General features: G+C 40.4%; 1 protein-coding gene across 5 annotated transcripts; it reads left to right on the forward strand.

Annotated features, from left to right (window-relative positions):
• Window positions 1-206: 206 nt before the first annotated feature.
• On the forward strand, window positions 207-22,614 carry LOC119136706 (pituitary adenylate cyclase-activating polypeptide type I receptor-like). 5 transcript variants are annotated; one of them, XM_037275388.1, is made up of 17 exons: window positions 207-305; window positions 4,802-4,901; window positions 5,794-5,950; window positions 8,054-8,193; window positions 11,608-11,704; window positions 12,668-12,778; window positions 12,847-12,947; window positions 13,021-13,118; window positions 13,497-13,629; window positions 14,329-14,482; window positions 15,031-15,091; window positions 15,219-15,288; window positions 15,395-15,486; window positions 15,888-15,971; window positions 18,421-18,550; window positions 18,664-18,705; window positions 19,080-22,614. In XM_037275388.1, exons 4-17 carry the CDS (start codon window positions 8,143-8,145, stop codon window positions 19,302-19,304), a joined length of 1,449 nt encoding a protein of 482 aa, XP_037131283.1. In that variant the 5' UTR covers window positions 207-305; window positions 4,802-4,901; window positions 5,794-5,950; window positions 8,054-8,142; the 3' UTR covers window positions 19,305-22,614. The 5 variants fall into 5 exon arrangements, with proteins under 5 accessions (XP_037131283.1, XP_037131285.1, XP_037131286.1 ...); XM_037275390.1 differs by having other exon boundaries at window positions 209-305; window positions 19,093-22,614; XM_037275389.1 differs by lacking the exon at window positions 207-305 and adding an exon at window positions 4,025-4,269.
• The last annotated feature ends 1,532 nt before the right edge of the window (window positions 22,615-24,146 follow it).

The following is a 24,146-nucleotide window of genomic DNA, read 5'->3' on the forward strand; positions in this document are numbered from 1 at the left end:
TGTCCAAGCATTGACCTTACCGGTCCACTACTTTTGAGGAGCACTGTACAAACAACTTGTTTGTCAAAATCTGGTACACTGACAGTTTTGTAACTTCCTGTTCTTACTCTTTTTCATTTCATATTCATGTTAGTTTTCGACTATACTGCAAAATGAGCTTGTGACTACCCCCCACCCCCCATGTTGATCTTTTATTCAGGATCTTTTGTCCTCCTTGCTCCCGCCTCCGCAGCAAGGAACTCTGCATTTGACAGGGCTACATGTAAACCACCAGCTGGCCTGACAAGCAAGGTAAAGAGACCGAGGTGTGTGTGTGTGTGTGTGTGAGTGTGCGTGTGCGTGCGTGCGCGTGTTTGTGCGTGACTGACAGCAGCTTCCTCAGCAAATGGTTAAGACAAGACAGGATGGAGCTTTAGTGAGGGAAAGTGCACAAGTCATTGGTGACAAATTCCAGACTCAAAATAACAAGTAAAATGTGAAGTGCTGAACTTGCGTTTATTTACCCTTGCAAATAAGATAACTGCCGGACACTCAGTGATCATCCCGAAGCTGCGTGCCAAGATTCCATGGCTTGTCCCTTAATCCTTGTCAGAAACATCAACAGTAACGTCGCCTCTTTCACATAGATGTCTTGCCTTTTGCTGCTCTGACTCCATGTTGCCATGGCGACCTGGTGATGTGGAGTTATGATTGAGTGTGGCTTGAGTGAGCCACATAGCTACGACGTTTGATTGTCACGCTGCGGGCGCATTTACAGGCTCTATTGTTTGCTCCTGGGATGACGGAATTGCGGCTGCGGTGCTATTCTGGCTACGAGGTTAGGTAGACTGCACAGTTCAAAAACAACATCTGGAACTCTTTTGGTACTATTATAACTTTTATGATTAAAAAGTTCAACCTTTGACTCTTCACGCCCGCCTCTATCAAAAGCATTTTTACCCAATACTGGCTGGCGGGGACAGAAAGCTGATTGCGAGCCAAAACCAACATGAAATGAAAATAAAAACAGAATGAGATTTCTATTTAAGTAAAACAAACTCAAATTAAATAAATAAAAATATTAAAAGCACAAGTGTTTGCATTTCAATAAAATTAAGAAATGTAAAATTTCAAAAAAATGTTTAAATTATATTATTAAATTTTATTAAATATATTTTCTATAATTACTCCTTTCACCAGTGGTATTTTGATTATGATAAAAAAAAAAAACATCAAAATCTTTGTTTTCCATTGGGACTCTTCTTGCATCTTTTGAGTGCTTTTCAAACATTCAGTGGAATCGTTCAATATTTCATCTGGCACTGGTATTCACCCCCCCATTTTATTCTCAGTAAGTCTGTTGGCACCTCGAAGTCACACTTCCTCGTGACTGCATTAGACTTTGCATGACATCATCTGGGCAGTTATAGCCTCTGAATCATTACAATGTCTTAAATTCCAAATCTATTACTATTTAATACCCGAGAATACACTTGTCGATTCCACTTCCCATTGCCCATAATGCCCGAAGATGGTCGCCGGCTGTTCGTCAGTACCCCCCCACACACACACCCCTCCCACCCCGTCCACGGGGCGTGATGATGACGTGTGTCATCCATTACAGAACATTTCTGTTTCTCTGACAACCTGCAATTACATCACGAAGTGGCGGCGGTGGCCTCACGCTACGAAGCCAATCATCAGCCTCTTAAAGGCTGACTGAGTCACTGTCTGCTTCACTGGGGAGCTTCATTAAAGATACTTGTCATGACATATGCTACTCGCACATACTCAGAATTACTATATATGTTTTCATCTTAAATAGACTCATTTTGTGGGTGACATTCTATTGAGTTTATGTTATGGGTGTTAATTGTTTCTCGATAATGCTTTTAATTCTAATTCTAATTTAATATATTCTTTCCAATAATATGTTGTATGTGCCCCCACTAGTTTAAACACGGCATTCTAATTCATATCGCAGAATGAGATTCAAGCAGCAAAATTGACCCGTTTTTATCAATCTCAGTGGGCGGCCATTTTGCCATTTCCCGTCGACTACAAATGACAGAGTTGACAGGTCTCAAGTCACAACCAATCACGGCTCCCGCTTCAGAAAACTGGTGTTCCATGATTGGTTGTGACCTTGGACTTGCCAACTGTGATGTCATTTTCAGTCGACAGCAAGTTGCAAGATGGCCGCCCCCTGAGATGGATGATTTAAAACAGGTGGATTTTGCCTGTCTAATTCATATTCCACAAATGAAACAACACTGTGTTGTGACTAGTTGGGCTGCACAGTCCATATTATTCCAAATACTTTTTTTAGGTTGACTTCCTTTTTAAACACCACCTCGATGAATTTAAAATAAAATTAACATTTGCTTTCACCACTATCTTCCAGCTTTAATTATATTATTTACATTTAATGAGGCAGTTTAACAATCATGACAGTTTGTATACTATTTATATTTTCTTTTGTTATATATATATATTTTATATTTTTGGGTATCGAGGATGTACTCTATTTTGCATAATCCACTTTTATATAAGGCCTGAATAGCATGCATGGTCAATTTGGTATTTTGAGTGTGTACGGTGTTGGGTTCATTTTGTCTCTAACGGTTCCCGCCTTAAACAGCTTGACATGAAATGCGTCAATATTCGTCATCATGTCACATTTTTTAGGAGCAAGACAGAAGGCGCCATATTGTAAAAATATCTCCATTTCTTCCTCCTTTCGTTTATTTCACCATCTGTCTCTGTTAGAAAACATGCCCTCCTGCCTTCTGTGTCGCAGGAAGTGCCGCCGGTGTCTTACTATGCTCCGATTACTGTGCAGCAAGCGGGGTGATGGCGGATATTTCTTTTTTAAATTACCTCCCTAATGTTCAGTAAAATGTTTGATGACATCAGCAGGACTCGTTTCAATCTGTGCAAGGGATCGTCATCCTCCAAGGATGTTTAGAAGGAATTCTGTGCTTTTTTCCTCTGAAATCTCTACTACTAAAAATATGATAGTAATTTCCTATTTTCTGGCTTTTTAACCCTTACTGTAATTCTTGTCAGATTACAACTTTTAGCTCCTAAATATATATAAAAAAAAAAGGTCTTCCTCTCAACATGAGGTTCTCATTGGAAGACAAGTGGAAGTTGAAGAGGGAACTGGTCCCTCACAGGAGTCCCCCATACCCCCTGCTACGCATTCCGCTTCGAGGCCTTGCGGATGAGCGGGTTGTTAGCACAAGACCGCGGGGTGCCTTTCTCTCGCGTTGTCCGGCTGCTGGAAATGATGGGAGGGGGGGCCCAAGTGGGGAGGGCTGAGTGGACTCGTGGAGAGCCTCATTGAGTTGAGATGCTCTGAAGCACACATCATATTTTATCAATAGTGAAGCTACGTGAAGCAAAAAACTCCCGACTGCTGACAAAATCAGCGCTGTCCCGTTTATTTACATGAGCAGAAACTGGAAAATTAAAAGAAGAGTAGAACGCAGACATCGCTAAGAACAGGGCTGTCCAAAGGATGGTGCCAAAGGGAGACAAAAGCAGGATTAGGATCAGCGCCAAATTGTATTTTCATCAATACCCACCAATTAAATTTGTTACAGTATATATAGTACATACAGAAAAAAATATAAATTCTAATAGAAAGAAGTGATCCTTATATCTCATGAACAGCAACAGTAACGCTCAGACATTAAAATGAAAAAGACACACACACACACACACATAAATATATTAATAAAAAAAATAACAAGTGAGTCACACTTTTGTGGACTCGGTGCAATTTGCACCCAGCAGGGATTCGCAGTGCTTCCCCTTCTGGAATGTCGTTCATGGACACTGTCTGTCTTGCAGTCTGAGTTTTTGTGGATGTCTGTCCAGTTTTCTGTCTAGATGTCACTGTGCCTGTGTCTCAAGTCGAATGCCTGTCTGCTTGTCTTTCAGTCAAACTCAATTTCTTGCTAGTCTGTATCTCATCATTTTGTGCTGGGTTGCTCATCTTTCAGTCAGCCTCAATGTTTCCTATTCAACTTGTCTTTCTACCCCTCTTTGTTTGCATGTCTCGCTGCTCGACTCCCTATCTGCTTCTTCTCCATCTCCCTGCCTGTCTGTCCATTTGTCTGTCTGGCACCCGGCATTAATGCCATCAAGCAGAGAAACGCAGCGCAACATGATGTCAAAGTAGTATTCGAAGACTCCACAGGCGAACGCTGCTGGCACTTTCTCCATGGCAACAAGGCTGATACTGCTATTACCAGCCTAAACAGACCTACCATTAGCGACTGGGTGAGTGAGCGACTGGCCTCCCCTTCTATTTGCATCCTTGTCCTTGAGGCAAGTCGAGTAAAGCCTTTCTGTAAATGAAAGGCTCTTTGCGTCATCCCATCACGCCAATCCTTTTTCATAGCTCCTTGTTTTTAGTTGACTCATTTTTTTCTTTTTTCTTGGTACAATTTGAAAAGCCTGTTGTCCCAGAGGTACTTTCTGTGACTTTCCATACTGTCACGATTTCAGGTAAATGTTATGGACCTTGCTTTGTGCGATGGGAACATAAAAGGGAATTTCCTATAATTTTTGTATGTTCACAGTTAAAGAGTATTGACATGGATGATTAGCGATGCAGATTAACCCAATTCATGCCACCACTCGGTTTTTCCATTTGACGTTTTATTTGAGGTGGAACCTTGTGTGATGCATAGTTTCAGGCCTGTGTCGCTGTCCGTGGTGCTGAAAGTAGTAGAGCAACAAGGCTGCAGATCACACCATTTATTATTATTATTTTTTTGTATGTGTTCTGTGTGTGTGCGTGCACCTGAAGATGAACAGGCGGTTGAAAGCCAGCGCAAAGTGAGTCACGCACCCACTCGGTAGCCTCGTGAATTACGCCCAGCAGGGAGGCCAACCTGCATCTGGAAAAGGTTAGCTTGGCGCACAACACCCACACACACTTTATGAATGGTTTCTGTTTTTAGCGCGTGTGCATGTGTCTTGTACATTAATTGTGTTTTTCTGTAACATACAAATTGAACAAATTATTATTATTATTATCATTATAGTGGTAATTATGTATAGTATTTACAATCTGCCAAATACAGCATGGATTTATGTAAAAATAAGAATTATAAAAGTGTTTAATAACTGCATGATAATAATTATTAACCAGTTTGTAATAGCAGTTATTTTACATTTGTGGACCGTAACAATGGTATGTAGGGAGTTAAAGTCAATTTGTAAAGTAATGAATACTTTTAAGGGTGCTTTTATTATTTACTTAGTAAAATGGGTACTTCAACTACTACTAATATTAACAATAACATATTTATTGTTGTTTATTATTGTGCTGTTATTGTTTCAAGTGTATTTATTATTTGTTATAGCAGTGGTATTGTAAATGTAGTGCCTTATGTTGCAAAATAGTTTACAATTGTATCATAAATATTATTCTAACAATGTTTATTAACTAAAGATGTTATTATTATAAATGTCATAAACGTGTGTATTAATTATTTTACATTTGTGGAATGTAAAATGCATAGCACTTAGGTTGTTAAAAGTAATTTCTAAGCTATTGGTAAAGTTGCTTTTTGAGTAAAAAGCCATGATCATTATTCTTGCTATTGTTAGTTACTCTGCTATTATTGTTTTTTTTTTTTTTTTACTTTTTTTATCGTCAGCTATTTACTCCCCCACTCATTTCACTGTGCCGCCCGCCTCTCATTTTTGTGACGAGGTGCAAATCCCAAAGGAACTGACACCCCCCCTTCTCCACCCCCTTCTTCCTCCTCTTCATCCTCCTCTTCTTCTTCACAGCGGCAGCAGCAGCAGACACGTCGTGAGGCAGCAGCATTCGAAGAAAGGACGGACTGACAGACGAACAGGACCCTCACTTGTGCATATTTTTGGGAGGCAAAGGAAGAGGACCCCCCCCCCCCCCTTAGAGAAAGCAAGCATGGCTTCCTATGCATCGGTAAGTTCCTCTTACACTCCCTGCCCACCCCAACCATTAACGCGCCTTTACGTGCCTTGTCTGCAGAGGGTGTGTGTGTGTGTGTGTTTTTCTTTTTTTGTGAGGCGGGGGGGGGCAACACTGAAGGACTTCCATGAGCTTTAATGGTAGTCAATGTGCAGCTAAGGATGGATGCACTGTGTGTGTGCGGGTGGGGGTAACAAGGGGCTCGCATTGATGACACATGCATATTGAGTGGATGCACTTGACTACTCGCTGCAGGATTAACACATTCATAAGGGAATGAAATTTGCTCCATGAATTCTCAGCTTCATTTGAGACAGCAGCCAACAGAATGGGGCTTTTTGTCCAATGTCTGTGTATTGACAATTGAGCAATGCGCTCCCTCAGATGGTCTGTATTATACTCTGACTTTGTGTCAATCAATAGATACACATACACAAACACACACACACACCTCTTGTCTTCCCCCGCAATTTGGATTTAAAATGTATGAGTCACATGCCCGCCCTTATTTGTGATGTCACGTGACACGTTCCCCTCTTCCGACATGCTTCAATCTGCCATGTTGGCTTCCTCATTTCTTTGCAGCATGTCACCCTCCTCTTCCTCCTCCTCCTCTTCTTTATCATCCTCATCTTTTTCTTCTTCTTCTTCTCTGGTGCCTTTGTGTTTGTGCCACCCTCTCCTTGATCCTTGTGAGTTACGACTCGCTAAAACATGCGAGAGAGATGCTCGGCGGCTAATTGGATTGGCCACGAGAGGCGAAGGGACATGAGGTGGAATTTGCCTGTGCGTGGATGAGTGCAGGGAGAGGAGGTGTGTGCGTGCGCGCACGTGTGTGTTTGTTTGTGAGCCGACGTGTGCGTCAGTGCATGTGTGTGATTGTTATTGTGGTTTTTAAAATGTGGCACAATGTCTAATTAGTTCCTCTGGGGACATTTTGACTGGTACAAGAACAATGTCCAGATAAGCCCATTTGCCCCCATTATTGTGTGCTGGTACATGCTGTATGTCTAAATTGGTACTGGGAAGTGTGTGTGTGTGTGTGTGTGTGTGTGTGTGTGTGTGTGTGTGTGTGTGTGTGTGTGTGTGCTTGCAGGGATTCATCGCTGTTTCGGAAGCTGTGTGAATGAGTAACTCAAGCGGGGTGGGGGTGGTGCTTCATTTTATGTCGATGTTGTAATTGTTTTCATTGCAAGTCTTCCAAATTTTAGGATTTTTCAAATGATTGTGCATTTATTCTGAGCTGGTGTTTTTTTTTCATCTAAGATGTCTTTTGGGTAAAGATGATTTTTACACTATTCTATTTTCAAAGATTGTGGTTTTAAAATAAACACAATTCATAACTACTCAAAGTGTTTGTATAAAATGTTGTGTTCAAGGGCAAAAGCTATGTGAGATCTTGTGGAATCTTGTTTTCTTAAAAAATGCGAGACAGCGATGATGCACAGTACAGTTTCCATGGCAACTGCCATCCAATGAAATAATAAATGTTATAGAACAATTACAAATGGTTGCCGCTTTTGAGTGCCTTTTTCTTTATTCATACAAATTTACCGTACATACCATTTCATAATTTGTTTAATGTAATAAACACCATTTTTCAGAGGAACAGATTTTTAACACGCTTTTAAAAACAATCCTATAAAAAAGTGACTACTTCTTAATTAATGTGATTAGTTACCTACGGAATGTAACTATTGAGTTACAAAACCTTCAATTAAGTCAAAATGTTACATTTTTTTAGGGTGTTTCACTGTTACAGAATCTAACAATTTAGTATTTAATTTAATATTTAAACCATATTGTCAAGGGATGACGCAGATCTCATGAAAACCAGCTCTGGTGTTCGAATAATTAAAGTAATACACCATATTATTTGGCAATTCATGTTTGTAGCATTGTCGCTTATAACAACACCCTTATAACACCACACTGCATGGTAATAACGACCACACATTTTATTCATCGATGAGTTACAATTAAACTCATATTCTCAATACTATCTCAAGTGTTATTGTCTAATTCGGGGATGCATGCAATCATTTAAAACAAGTGACTATTAGTTCTCACGTCCTCTGTGATGTGCTATTATTGCAGGGCCCTTGATGCTGAACTGTGCTACGAGAGGGGGTGGTGCATCGTAGCCAACACACACACACACGCACATAGTCAGAAGAAGCCCTTCAATGGAGAAAATGAGAGACTTGGTCCTGACTGTGATCATCCTTCTGCCTTTGGTGAGTATTGTCACTCTGAAACGTTTGCAGTGTGTGTGTGTGTGTGTGTGTGTGTGTGTGTGTGTGTGTGTGTGTGTGTGTGTGTGTGTGTGTGTGTGTGTGTGTGTGTGTGTGTGTGTGTGTGTGTGTGTGTGTGTGTGTGTGTGTGTGTGTGTGTGTGTGTGTGTGTGTGTGTGTGTGTGTGTGCGTGTACATCATTGTTTGTTGCCTTAAAACAGAGGTCATCCCAGATAGTGAGAACCATTTTGGTAACTTAAGTGAGAGTTAAAGACTGAGCATGCATATTCATATTATTTTATTGAATGGTGGTAATAATAATAATAATAATATATTCAATTTGCATCGCGCTTTTCAAAGACCCAAAGACGCTTACAGGGAAACAAAGATGAAGACTTACAGGGGGGGAGACAATAGGATCAATTTGGGAACAGGACACTGGTTATGGATCGGGGAGGTCCTAGGATTGTGAGAAAAGGTACGTTTTTAGACGGGACTTAAATATGGGGAGTGAAGCTGAGTCGCAGACAGATTGTGGGAGAGAGTTCCAGAGTGCTGTGCAGGAGAAGGCTCTGTCACCGAAAGATTTGAGTTTGGTTTTTGGAACTGTCAGACGAGAAGTAGTGGAGGATCGGAGGGGACGGGTGGGGCGGTAGGGGATAAGGAAGTCGGATAGGTAAGGGGGAGCCAGGTGGTGAAGGGCTTTGAAGGTGAGAAGGAGAATCTTGAAGATGATGTGCTGTTTGATGGGGAGCCAGTGAAGAGAGTGGAGAATGGGAGTGATGTGTTCGCAGGACTGGGTGTGGGTAAGGAGGCGGGCAGCAGAGTTGTGGACTAGTTGAAGTCTATGGAGTGAGTGAGAAGTGATGCCAGTGAGAAAGGAGTTGCAATCGTCAAGCCGTGATGAGATGAAGGCATGGATGAGGGATTCAGCGGCAGGGAGAGAGAGGCCTTGTTGGATTCTGTGCTGGAAGTAGGAGGTCTTGACAACAGAGCTGACATGAGGGTGGAAGGACAGGGTAGGGTCAAAAATAACGCAGAGATTGCGTGCCAGAGAGGATGGAGTGATGGTTGAGGAGTCAATGAGATGGGTCCAGTTTTATTGAGAGGATAGTGTGGGTGGAATTTTTGTCTCCTGTGTATTCTCGTTTTTTTTTTTTTTTTTTTTTTTTTTTTTACTTTTTTTTTTTATCTGTGTTTTCCTAACTGTATGTAATTAATTCACAGTGGCACCCCGCCACCACAAACCCCACAACCAACAAAGGTGAAGTGTTCCTCCAGCTGACATCTTTGCACGCAGCATCCACCGTGCTCTCCGGCTAACCTTGACCTCCCGTTGTCATGTACTTAGTGTGTGTCAAACGGCGCCGCTGTCGCTACTGGGTCAGCGGTGGCCGAGGTGAGGGGCCAGTGGACTGCCGCGTCAAATGCCGCTTTTATTACCCGTGCTGCGTCTGGGGCTGCTCGAGTGCCGGCCCAATGTTAACTGGCCCTTGAAAACAGAACTATAAGACTGGATATCTGTTTTGGGAGACGATTAACTTAAGAAAAAATATAGTACTTACGTTGCCCTGCAGCACACCTTCTTGTTGTGTGTGTAATATGAATTTGTTTTCATATTATATATATATATATATTAGGGGTGTAACGATTCATCGATACACATCGATTAATCGATATAATGCTCTACGATTTATTGGCATCGATGCTAAACGTAAACATCGATTTATATCGCCGTGTTTGACCTCGGACATTAGACGCGACTTTATTTTGAAATCCAGCTCATTGTTGCTTGCTTCCTCTTTCCGGGAGCAGTGCGCGGCGTGTTGTATTGTGAGCAGAGCAGGCACGTGAAAGGGGAGTCGACAACGAGTACGCGGCTCCTGGGCTGGTGCTATGGCTAGTGTCCAAAAAGACGAGGAAATTTGCTCCCCTTTAGGCCTCAAGTCATTCGTTTGGAAGCACTTTGGATTCCAAAGAAAAGATGGCTCAACGGACAAGACACGTGCAGTTTGTAAATCCTGCCATGCGGTGATCAAATATTCAGGGACCACAAATCTCGCCGCACATTTAAAGAAAAAACACGACATCAAAGTTCAGTGTTAAAATAAGCACTTTGTATACTACAATACTCTTGTAATTTCCTAAATAAAGAGTTTGCAGTACCTTGTTGATTTTGCGTATGAATTGTTATAAATCAGGATATTGTTCTATATTTTTTATTTAAAAAAAAAAAAAAATATCGATCATAGAGCACTATATCGTGATGTATCGTGAATGAATCACAGCAGGCTTTAAGATATCGGCAAATATCGTATCGTGGTTCTTTGTATCGATATGATATCGTATCGTGACAAAACCCGCGATTTACACCCCTAATATATATATATATATATATATATAGTATGTATAAATATAAAAAAAAATACTGGAAGGCTGGTGTGCTGCTGCCTAGCAACAATCGTTCTACTTCCTTGAAGGCAAAGCCTGTGTCGGTCTGATTATGAAAACAGCGCAGCGATAAGCAAAATCATTAAACACAAAACGAGAGAGGCACAACTGTGCTCAGACTAAGTCATTTACATTCTCTCCAAGCCAGGGAGGTGCCTGAGGTCAAGTCATATCAAATAGTGATGAGTCAGCCAAAAAGACATACTTGAGTGTGTGCGTGTGTGTGTGTGTGTGTGTGTGTGTGTGTGTGTGTGTGTGTGTGTGTGTGTGTGTGTGTGTGTGTGTGTGTGTGTGTGTGTGTGTGTGTGTGTGTGTGTGTGTGTGTGTGTGTGTGTGTGAGAGCCTGTTGGAGAAGTAAAAGAGACATCATGAGTCTCTTTGCTTTGTGTTGTGTTTGGCAGGTTGGAGTGGAAAGCAAACTGATTGCACTATTTTGTTTCTGTGTGATGTTCCGTCGAAATGAGCCGTAAAATCTTGGTTTTCTCCTAATGACGGTGCATCACTGGTATGGAATCTGATGCAATCATTAGGCCCTTTTCTGGATGTCTATTTTCATACGCTCACTTTGTATTATAGCCAGCTAAAGTCCAGTTTTATATTTTAATGTAACCTTGTAGTTTGTTTTGTACACCATGCTCGTGCACAGTCGTTTAAAGTGTTCCTCTGGGATATTGTCATTCATCGTTTGTGCTTGAGCTACACTTTTTAAGCAATAATTTGGTATTTTTTATTAGTCTGAAAATAATAAATCAAATGTGAGCATAAAATATGTAAAGTAATATTTGTGAAAGAAGCAGAACAAGAGAAAATCACTTCATTATACTGTACGTTAGCGTTGTTATTGGCAACCAAAAACAGCAGTATCGCCAAGGTGACTCTTTTTATGCCAGCAGCAAACAACTGAATCGTCGGTTCAGTTTGCCTTCAGCACATACGGACAATACAACATGATCTCATTTTGTTCAGGTGGCGTCAGAATCGGAGCACTGCATCATTCAGCGAGAGCATGACAAATGCATGGAGAGGATGGAAATGCACGACCCCAACGATGACCTGGACATGGGTGAGATAAGTCACAAATACCTGCACGCTATTGCCATATGATATTACAACAAATAACAGAATATGCGATCTTATTTCCATGTATTATATTTATTCTTTGGTTTCCTCCCACATTCCAAAAACATCCAGATTAATTGAACACTGAAATCGGAGACGAGTAAAAATGTTTAAAATTTTTCAAAAGATAAATGGTAGTTGAAAAAAAACGTCTCTATTTTTTTAAAAGTGAAGACAATTTGCAATTCTAGTATTAACACAAAGTTTGTCTTCACGGGCCAATCATAATTACACTGCAGGCCAAATTTGGCCCGCATGCCAGAGTTTGACACCCCAGCTCTAAATTAATAGGTGTGAATGGTTGTTTATCTAGCTTGTCTAAAATACATTGATTTATCCTTACAACATAGTTGCGTTGCAGTAAGTGCGCCACGGCCGTCGCACCTTCACCGGCCATGATAAAGCTCTTCGTAGGCAACTCCGTGAGCCTCATTTGACTCAGCTTTGCCCTTTCAAAGTAATTGGCTTTCTGTCCGGCTCATCACACACAAGCAAAACACATTAAGGGCGAAGAAAAAGGTCTGCAAACACACACTTACACACGTCCACGCGATATACTCGGTGTAGTATGAGAGTGTCATGTGAGAAATGCATGCAAGTCAACACACATGCATGCACGCGCTCTGCATTACGATGAAACTGTTGGAGCGTGAATGATGGAGAACATCTGGGGAGAGGAAATGCTGGAAGGTGCTGAAGAAGAAAGACAATGAAAACAGATGATATATTGTTGGCCAACTTTTCCAGTCCATCATTTACTACCCATTCATTGGTGTTGTAAGCCTATAAAAGTATGGAGTTATTTAATAATTAATGGAAATAAATAGACTTTTCCATCACAAGGGAGCTGTTCCTCATTGCATGTGTGTGTCACGTTGCCGAGCCTCACACATATTCGCTCCCACAGCGTGCCCTTGGATGTGGGACAACCTGACCTGCTGGCAGGCTGCCGACGTGGGCGAGGTGGTGGTGGTCAACTGCCCAGAGTTTTTCCATGACCTGATGGGACCGGAGGACGGTGAGCCAAAACATGCTCCCCAAGATGTCAGATCCCGTTTTATTCTCACCTGGATGTTTTCCATGTAGAGATGGGGCGGGTCAGTCGCAACTGCACGGAAGACGGCTGGTCGGAACCGTACCCTCACTACCTGGACGTGTGCCTCTTCTACGACAACGCTACTAAACCGGTAAGGTTCTCACATACATGCACTCGAGATAATGTCAAAGTCTTGATGTCTATTTTTTTTCTTTTTTTCATAGGACATGTACTATGCATCAGTCAAGGCCCTGTACACGGTTGGCTACAGTACGTCCCTGGTGTCTCTCACCACTGCCATGGTCATCCTCTGTAGATTCAGGTGAGCATGAGAATGATAAGAAATATGAATGCCTGACGTATTTGGATTGTTCTTTTAGGCTGGGGGAAAAAAAATTGTCTGGCCAATTAATTAATCATTTGTCTTTAAATGTGGTGAAGCAGCATGTGGTTCATTCCCAGGGTTTATTTATTTATTTATTTATTTATAATTTAATTTATAAATAAATAGATAGATAAATAAATGGGGGCCTGCCTAGTTGAAGATAATGCTATAATTGTCTTGTACTGTATATATGGCAACAGATGGAGGCAGCTTCTGCCATCTTGTGGAAGAGGCTCCCTCCTCTAATTGTTTGACCTGTCACTACGTGTCGCTGCGATAGATAGATGAACATGAGCTATTTCTCTGCCCATTCAGGAAGCTCCACTGCACCAGGAACTTCATCCATATGAACCTTTTTGTGTCGTTCATGCTGAGAGCCATCTCGGTCTTTATCAAAGATGGCGTGCTGTATGCGCAGGAGGACAGCGACCACTGCTTTGTGCACACGGTTAGTCACACATACTGCAGATTGGACACTTCAAGTGTTACTTTTTGGAGTTTTTTTTTTTTTCTTTCAAGAATTTTTCTGAGATTATTTTTAAACTGAATAAGATAGATGTTTATTAAAAAAAGTTTAATTTTCAAAATTACAGTAATACAATCTGTTCTCAAACTGAATTATTAAATATTCAATGCCTCTCACTTATTCTTTATCTTGATTAATTAAAAAAAATCAAATTGTCATTCTGATTACAAATGCAAAACAAATGCAAAAAAAACGCCCGCTCTATGCAGCCATGATGAATGCAGTGTTGCTGTTAGCCTCAAATTAACATAGCCAGCCGAAATGGCTGCTGTGGCAACGGGAGGTGAGCATCCGCTTACCAGAATCGCCTCTGTGGTGCAATGGCTTGACCCTGCTCGGGTCATCCAAGGCGGGAATGAAGATGAATTGCATTGTCAAGCATCATTGAGCCATCCAGGACACTCATTGAAATCGAAAAATCACATTATGTTGTTTAATGTGTTTTTATAATTAGTAATACATTTTAAAATGAAACACCATTATAAACCACACTGATCTGCTGTACATTTTTTTAGAATACTGATAGCAGCATTTGAGAATATTCTTCTGTCTTTTTTTTTTTTTTTTAAAGGAAAGCAGATCGATTGACATCTTTCCTGTTGCCTTTGTGTGTTCATGCAGGCGGCGTGCAAAGCGGTGATGGTTTTCTTCCATTACTGTGTCATGTCGAACTACTTCTGGCTTTTCATTGAAGGTCTCTACCTCTTCACTCTGCTGGTGGAGACATTCTTTCCCGAGAGACGATATTTCTACTGGTACACCATCGTCGGATGGGGTAAGTCTTTTCATATAATTAATTTTTATTGGACTGTATTATACTAATTTTAAACACAGTTGCTTTTTTTTAAAATTTGAGTACTCTTTAATTTCTATATTGCTTTTTGATGCATACTTTAATTACTTATATTGATTAATATTTTGAATATTTTTATCAAAAAACAGTAATTGTTATATAAAAATGTTTTATTATTTGTGATTTATATATTTATACATAACACGTTACATTTATTTCAAGATATCTTTTGTAATCAGGGAAAATAGGCTTTATTTAGATATGAAGTCTTTATAACTCTACTTGAAATTTCAATATTTCGCCCTTCAATTTTGACAAAACTGATCTTTTTTTTCCTCTTCTGTTCTAACTGTAACTCACCAACTCTGGCACTAGTTGGCGCCACAACACTGCCTATGAAATATATGAAACGTATGAGGAGAAAAGAAATACTCATAATAAACTTATAACATGATGGGTGTTGCCACACAGTCATTAATATATAATTTTTTGGGTTTAATTTTTATTATCTTTCACCATATTTTTAATAGGAACCCCCACCATTTGTGTGACTGTCTGGGCCGTGCTGAGGCTCCATTTTCACAACACTGGGTAAGTCCAAGCTCTTTATCCATCATTTTGTCATCCATACTGCATAAATTGGGATAAGTTATCATTGTGTAGGCTTTTGTAATATGCAAGTAAAATCAAAGAATTCTTCCTCCTCCTCTTCCTCCAGTTGCTGGGATACAAATGAGCACACTGCTCTCTGGTGGGTGATCAAAGGACCTGTAGTGGCCTCCATCATGGTATGAAATAAGCTATTCATGTTATTGTCTCAAAAAATGTCAGGCCGGCCTGAAGACGTCATGTATAACGAAGCCTTTGCTGTATTTTTTTGTCTTTTTTCCCCAGATCAATTTTGTTCTCTTTGTGGGAATCATCATCATCCTGGTGCAGAAGCTACAGTCCCCTGACATCGGGGGCAATGAATCCAGCATTTACCTGTAAGTAAACACATTTCATCCATCAAAGGGGGATGCAATTTAGCCTAATAGCATAGTTGCCTAAATCATATTTGAGCAATTTTGGAAATTTCACAACATATTCAACAAACAGCGTCCAGTAACCTCGTTCACAATTTAGAGTCTTCAGTGACTTTTGAGGATGCGAGGGGAAGATTTAAAAATTTGAAATGCAAACCATTAGACAAATACATAAATGCATAGAGTGTGCGTGCGTGCGTGTATGTGTGTGTGTGTGTGCGTGTGTGCGTGCGCGTGTGTGTGTGTTTGCATCTGCGTACGTGCGCGTGTGTGTGCGCATGTGTGTGCACGAGTGAGACGATGAGCGTGCCCTTAAAGATGTTGCCTTTGTTGTGCTGTTGTGTTGTCTTTGTGCTGTGTAGCAGCTGTGCTCAGAAATGCTTCAGTGAGCCCTCACAGGCTGTTCAGCATTCGTGCAGGATGTCAGAGTTGTCCACCATCACACTGTAAGTGTGTGTTTGTCAGTGCGTGTGTGTGTGTGTGTGTGTGCGTGTGTGTGTGTGTGACTGTGTGTTTGCATGATTCACGTCACATAAGCCAAGGGGCTCGTACACGCTCAGGTGCTCGTCTTGGCCTTGACGTTGTGCGCCTTTTACCTTCTTGGGATGTCTTGGCATTTAAATGACGCTTCAACTACAACCTTTTGGACTCACCCGTTAAAAAAAAAAAAAAAAGCGAATCCTGACCTCACAGTTAAAGCGCGAACCACAACAAACACGCCGATGTGCTCTCACGAGATTTGTGTATTAAAAAAAACGAGCGCAGAGGTTTACAAAGACGAATGAATAGTCCACTAGTGTAACATCTTTGTCATGGGTAACGTTTTGAGTATTCTTTAGTCATGCAGGTGGTAAAAAAAATAGTGTTGTTGCGCAATTAAAACCAAAAAGCTTATTTATTTATTTATTTATTTATTTATTTGTTTGTTTATTTATTTATTTATTTATCGTAATTTTCGGACTAAAAGTCGCTCGGAATACAGGCTGCATTAGCCATAAAATGCACAATAACGTGAAAAAAAACATATATAAGTCGCTCCGGAGTACAAGTTGCATTTTGGGGGGAAATTTATTAGACAAAATCCAACACCAAGAACAGACATGAACGAGCAACAACAGGCTAAACGATAGGTATGCTTACGTGACATAAACACAAACGAAGAGCTGAGAACGGGCCTGACGTAACATTCAGAGTTATTAAAAAAAACTATTACATAAATAACACGTTTATACAACCATCTGTGTCACTCCAATTCATTAAATCCATCGATCGTCCTTTGTCAACAATGGGTGCGCGCCGCTGACGGCGCTTGCACTTCAAAATATTCCACAGGCCCATATAACGATATATAAATTAGCTATCAAATAACTATTATATAAGCAATAATATTATCAAACCATCTGTGTCACTCCAAATCATCAAATCCATCGATCAAATTCCTCGTCTTTTGTCAACAACGCCGCGCGTGCGCCCTGACGTCAGCCTCGTCGTTATTCCACAGATCTAGTATATAACTATATTGTAGCGTTAACAAAGTACAAGGAAAGACGTGGGTTTGGTAAACCGCTCTTTATATAACAAAACAAACTTCCAGGCGTGTGGCGGCGTGGACTTCCAGCCACGGAGGTGGAAGAGAGATCCATAGAATAGGACCGGGCGTGCGTAAAAGCCATGACCGAGCCCCATCCACCGTCCCCGGACAGCCACCCGGTCGAGCGCCGGCCCTCGACTTCCACGCACGGAGGTGAAATAGAGCTCCGTAGAGTAGGACCGGGCGTGCGTAAAAGCCATGTCCGAGCCCCATCCACCGTCCCTGGACAGCCACCCGGCCGAGCGCCGGCCCCCGACTTCTATCCACGGAGGTGAAAGAGAGCTCCGTAGAGTAGGACCGGGCGTGCGTAAAAGCCATGTCCGAGCCCCATCCACCGTCCCCGGACAGCCACCCGGCCGAGCGCCGGCCCCCGACTTCTATCCACGGAGGTGAAAGAGAGCTCCGTAGAGTAGGACCGGCCGTGCGTAAAAGCCATAATAGTTTTTCAAACTTTCTGTGTCACTCCAAATCCTTAAATCCTTCAAACTCTTCGTCCTCCGTGTCACTTAGAAACAAAGCCGCTAATGATGCCGGTAGTACGTGGGGCCCTTCGTCATCTTCGTCATCCCGTGATCAATCTTTGTCCTTTTTGTAAACAACCGCTGCTGACGTCACTTGAAATTCAAATTACAGTAATCCCTTGCTACATCGCGGTTCGTTTATCGCGGTTTCACTTATTTATTTTTTTTTGGAAAACTTTTGAAAAAATTCACATATAAGTCCCTCCTCATTATATGTCGCCCCCCCACCCAAACTATGAAATAAACCGCAACTTATAGTTCGAAAATTACGGTATTTATTTATTTTCATAACATGCATTCTTTGCTACATCTAATTTGACCTTTAAATTGTATGTATTTATTTACTTATTTATTTGTTACAGTTCATGAAATTTTAATGGGATTTTTAAAATTTTATATTCTTTTTTCCATAACTGATTTTTTCATAATCGTCTTCTTGAACGCATTGATTTTTTTTTTTTAATTCAGAGATTTTTTTCATGACAGTTCGTTTACAAATTCTTGATTTATGTTTTTGTGCGCTATCTTGCGCTCTAAATTTCCTCAGAACTGCTTTCAATGTGGGTGTGTGTCATTCTATATTGTCCTTTGTGTCTGCCATCATACATGTTCTGTGTTATTTGTTGCGTTACGCTGTGCAACAGTTTCAATGTGACCACACAGCAGGCATTGCAATGCCAATAATGAACTCGGTTCATTATTGTGATTGTAGAAGTGCATGACACGGCACTGAGACGTTTCTAACGTTTTGATCCTTTGTGTGTGTGCATGTGTGTCACACAGGCGTCTTGCGCGTTCCACTCTCCTGCTCATCCCGCTGTTTGGAATTCACTACACCGTCTTTGCCTTCTCCCCCGAGGACGTCAGTAAGAGGGAGCGTCTGGTCTTCGAGCTGGGCCTCGGATCCTTCCAGGTAAACGCACCATGAACGTCATGACATCAGTCAAACCAAGTTAGGCATATTTTGTCATTGATGTTGAAACAAAAGAATTATCCTAAACTTTCTCTCTGTTTGCCTCCATTCAGGGCTTTGTGGTCGCCGTCCTCTACTGCTTCCTCAACGGGGAGGTAAGATGTGCTCCCTCCCTTAAATCCTTTCTTTCAAGGATGCAGATCAGATTACACTTAATCACAGAACTGCTAAATTACAATAGTCAAGCAGATGTAGAGTCAGTCTTGTAATTTTATTTATTTATTTATTTATTTTTTCTATTATTGTATTCGAACATCTGTACTTTGTAATTTATTTTTCTGGCAAATTTTACACCACTAAAATTCGAGAATGAAATGCATTATTTTTCCTCCAATACCCTTCACCTAGCTGTCTCGGTTGTGCACCTGGTGGTGCACCCTTTACAGGATAATCAACAGACGGACGGACATTTGACATTGCTAAAAGATGAGTCGTTGCCTAAAGTACATGTAAAAATGACGTTGTGAAGTTTCTCCCTGAAGGTGCAGTCAGAGATCAAGAGGAAATGGCGCAGCTGGACGGTGAACCGATACTTTGCTGTGGACCTGAAGCAGCAGAGGCACCCGTCGCTGGCCAGCAGCGGTGTGAACGGCGGGACTCAGCTGTCCATCCTGAGCAAGAGCAGCTCTCAGATCCGCATGTCCAGCCCGCTGGCGGAGAGTGCCAACATCAGCCTGCCTACCTGAACGTTTGACCACGCGACCTCGCCGTCAGCCGCCGCCATCAGCCGTCTTGAATGAATCCACACCGGGCTGAAGAGACCAAAGTGGCCCCCTGGCTCATGAGTACTTTTCATTTTTCATTTCCTCTCAATGATGCCCTTGGAATTTAATTCAAAACAATCAAAGGCGACATACGAAATGTTTACTTCCCCTCCCCCCATTTGTAAAACTATTTTTAGTCATTTTAATTGATTCCAAATTTAATTGATCAAATTTGGCTTTGTGTACGGTGATTATCAATGTGCTTCAAAGTGCCAAAAGAAACAAGCTTTGCCTTGCTTGTGACGCTTACCCCAACCCTGAACCCAAACTTCAACCCTAAGCCAAACCCCAAACATGAACCCTAAACCTTATTCCTAAAATACTTGTTGTTTAAATGTTCAATTCAACTTTTCTACAATCAGCCGCAAGTACTGAGTATGTCAAAAGATTCAAAAATAGACTTAAAAAAATAATTGTGGACTTTGTAAATATTTTTGAGTGTAGACGAGTAGATTTGTCTTATTATTGCGTTTGCATAACAAGTATTGTAATGTAATGTAGTAAAAAAAAAAAAAAAAAAAAGGATCTGGAGCCCAAATCTGTAGATCTCATCCCATATTCAAAACAATACTATTGAAGTAGACTTAGTGCCAAAATGACTTTTCTATGAATTATTCGACAGCTACAGTGCAATAGAGCAGTGCCATGATTTTGTATTGACTTAATCTGCAGCTTTACACACGTCGTACAAGGATCTCAAGCTCCTCTTACATCCCTCGCCCACTGTCGTGTGCGTCTACAAAAAGTGCCTCGTGCCTCACTCATTTTTTATTTATTTAAGAAGGACATTGCAAAAAAGCCATTTTCCTTCATTGAATGTACAGTGTTGTGCTTTTACTCTGCGTGTTAGTATGATTTTTTTTATTATTATTATCATAATTATAAGCAGCGGTTATCTTTTTAAGGTCCACTTTTTACAGTTAACAAATATTAATAACAAAATATTTTAATTTAGCCCAATTACAACTCCTACACACACACATTTAAACAAATATACATGTTTAATTTTATACTTACTTCTTTTATTACAACACTAATTTCAAAACATACCCCCGAAAGAAAATAATGTCAAAAGAATTCATCCGTGCCCAAGCCTGTACAGTTTAAAATAATCATCTTCTCACCTGTTATAAACAACAACAATTTAACCATTGTATAATACAGTTTAAATCAAGTAAAATTGCTGTTTATAGACGCCTGACAAACATGTAATGGCATGGTGTTTTTATTACGTAGAGTTGTTAATGTAATTAATACATGGATATTTAGATGAGCTAAAGTCTCATGGGATTTGTTGAGAGCTCTCGTGAGGTGACACGTAATGTTTTCATTGGCTAGGGTTAGGGTTAAATGTCCGAATTGTACATTGCACATTTTTCATCTTTTCATTTTCATTACAGTATTTCATTTTGAGTGGAAAAAAAATACTGCTGCTTACGTGCACTATCACCAGCTGTCACTCTGAGCCTGAATGCAGCTCAGATGGAAACGACCATGTCTCAAAGCTGTTAACTATATGGGTATGCTGTAACAACGCCCATCACCAAGGCGGGGCAGTCATGTTTTTTTTTTTAAACATTTGTATTTGGTAAAAAAAAAAACATCAACAAAGAAGTGGACATAGCTAATGCAGGACACGAGTTAGCTATTATCAGCTCAGCTCAACTTTATTTAGATCGCGAGCAATCGGATTCATCTTCATTTTCACAAACGAGGTTTCAGAATTGTTAGCTAGACGCTAGCTAAGTCCTTGCGAGTTTTTTTTTTTATAAATAAAAATAGACCGAAATACAAAAGTATTATTCAATTTGAATATTTAAATAATAGTTAAATAATTATATTCAATTTAAGTATTTATTAATTAGAAGGTAAAATATTGTAAGACATTGTCTCATCCACCATCATGTAATATTCATCAACATCAATGTGAAAATGTAAAACTGGAATTTGAAAAATAACCTCTGAATTGCAGGTATTTCAATTTTCAAATAAGAAAATGTGTCACTTTAGTAGTTGGCGAAGCAAGGCTAAAGGCTAATTTCATAATATTTCATTTTAGCTATTTACAATGTTTTTGTTATGAACCGTGTCTTGAAGGCAACATTTCTGTAAAAATGGACAAGGGTAGCGCCTACACTTTTAGCATTACCAATTTGTCCTGGTTTTTATTGTATTGCACTGTAAAGACAATGGTGGAACTCCAGGAAGAATAGCAATGGCATCTGCCAAAGCAAATGGAGATCCTAAATGAAATTTCAAGCTATGGGCCTTATGTACAAGGATTTTCAACACAAGAAAACAACAACAACAAAAAACATGTTAATAGTGTGATTTTGTTACTGGGCCTTCTGTGATGTCCCAATATTTTTGTTTTTTCTTTTCCAAAAACATACTGTGAACTGCGTGAGGAGTCGAAGCACTTTTGTTTTTTGTTTTTTTCTTTAGCATTTAGCTTCACATCATGTGACATTTAATTCAATACTCCAGCTTCGGCTGACCGCATATGGGCTATTTTCGCTTATATGTGTCAAAGAAAAGAGAGCAAAATGCTACAGTTGGATATTTCAGGGAATTTTCAACTGCTTGAGCGCCAGGTGACAAGCTAGTACTCTGGCTTGTTAGCTTTCCTCTGAAAACAGCTGTCACTAAAACTTTTTACAAGCACCTCAAAAACTACTGAGCTAATTATAGGGTGAAATAGCATAAATAAAACTAGGCTAATCTCAGACAAGCTAAGATAAAGTAAGAGTTGTCTTGGGTCTTGGCTAGAAAGCAATTGAGAACATTTTTCAATGAATATTAAAAATGTGTACATTTTTTGTGTGTGTTTGACTAACTTGAGTTTGACTAACTTGTTTATTGCCAATGCATTTTTGAATGTACAGTTGTCGCTCAGCTGCTCTTCTATGATGCCTGCTATGAATCTACATGGTGTTCAATCATATATACAGTATTGTCGATTTTATTTTCAGGTTTTTTTACCTCTCGACTGAGTCCTACAGTGTTGAGACTCCATTTTGATCGCTCGAGTTAGCGAGCGCGTGATAGTAAAATGTGTATGCACGTCTGTGGTGACACACATAAGAAAAGTAAATGTATACTATATATTAAAAAAAAGGATATTTGGTCATCCAGATTCCTGTAACAATGTGTCGTAAAAAAAAAAAAAGGTGACGTCCGACATCCACATCGTTGTTGTGTACATTTGAATGCTCAATAAAAATGTGCAAAATTGTTGTAGCTCATTGGTAGTTGTTGCTTATGCAATTTGTTTTTATTCATGTTATATATGTTTTACCGTTTTTTTCCGTGTATAATGCGCAAAATTTAACTAATTTATTGTCCTAAAATCTGGGGTGCGCATTATACATGGGTACAAATTTTTTATTTTTTTAATTTGTTTTTTTTTTTAATTTTTTTATTTTTTATTTTATTTTTTTTAAGAAAATCATGGTACAACAAAACCAACAACAGGACTGACCGACAATAGTGTGTTTGTACTGTGCTCTGGTCATTTCGTCAAAGAAGGGATAATAGTCCTCTTCTCTTCTTGACTGACAATGAATGTGATAGTTTAATACAATCAGCAAATAACAAAATGCGTATTACAGGTAATATTTAATTTCACAACACTTTGCCTTGTTCCTTTCGTCTCTGCTGTTCACTTCAAACACGCTCCATACGAACGCAATGCTCTCGTATCAGACGCTTGCTCGATCACCTGCTCGTTTGCTGTCACAATGTACCCTACACAAATCCGAAACATTTGTTGCGGCTCCGAGTCACGACGAGGGGCAAGTTTTGGTTTCCAAGGGTGTTTTTATTCCTCTTCAACGTCTCTCCCATACAGAGCCGCCTTTTTCACATGTCCGCACGTCACTTTCCTCTCTTTTCATCTGATCGCGGTGGTGCCTTTACGGGCAGTCGGAGAAATCAACGCCAACAAAAAAAAATACATCCAGCCTAGTTAAGACCATACCAAAGACTATAAAAATGGGACCCATTGCCTCCCTGCGTGTGTGACGATCATTGGGACTTAAAAAAAAAAAAGAAAAAAAAAAAAAAAATTGGGTGCGTATTATACATGGGTACAGGCTTTTTTCCAGCATCAACATGCCATTTTTAGGGTGCGTATTATACATGGGGGCGCATTATACACGGAAAACAACGGTACTTTATATTTTATTTAATACTTTCATTTGCGCTGCAATTTTGAATGCCCTCAAAGGTACTTCTACATAATCCATCCATCTATATTCTGTACCGCTTTGTCTCCACGGGGGTCGCGAGCATGCTGGTGCCTATCCCAGCTGTCATCAGGCAGTAGACGGGGGACACCCTGAACCGGTTGCCAACCAATCGCAGGGCACACAGAGACAAACAACCATTCCCACTCGCACTCACACCACGGGGCAATTTGGAGTGCTCAATCGGCCTACCAAGCATGTTTGTGGGATGTGGGAGGAAACCGGAGTGCCCGGAGAAAACCCACACGGACACAGGGAGAACATGCAAACTCCACACAGGGAGGGCCGGAGGTGGAATCCAACCCGCACCCTCTTTACTTGCTGTGAGGCAGACGTTCTAACCAGTGTGCCACCAAGCCGCCCTGCTTCTACATAATAGTCATATTATTGAAACACGATGAAGAATTAAATATTTTATGGTTTCAAAATACAAAACTACCAACTATTATCATTCGGGCTTTATGCATTTTCTCATTTATTACTGTGCTCCCCCCCTTTAAATAAATGTCCTTCTCTATATCCTCA

This window comes from Syngnathus acus, chromosome 17, assembly GCF_901709675.1.
Source record: "Syngnathus acus chromosome 17, fSynAcu1.2, whole genome shotgun sequence".
Taxonomy (NCBI): Eukaryota; Metazoa; Chordata; class Actinopteri; order Syngnathiformes; family Syngnathidae; genus Syngnathus; species Syngnathus acus.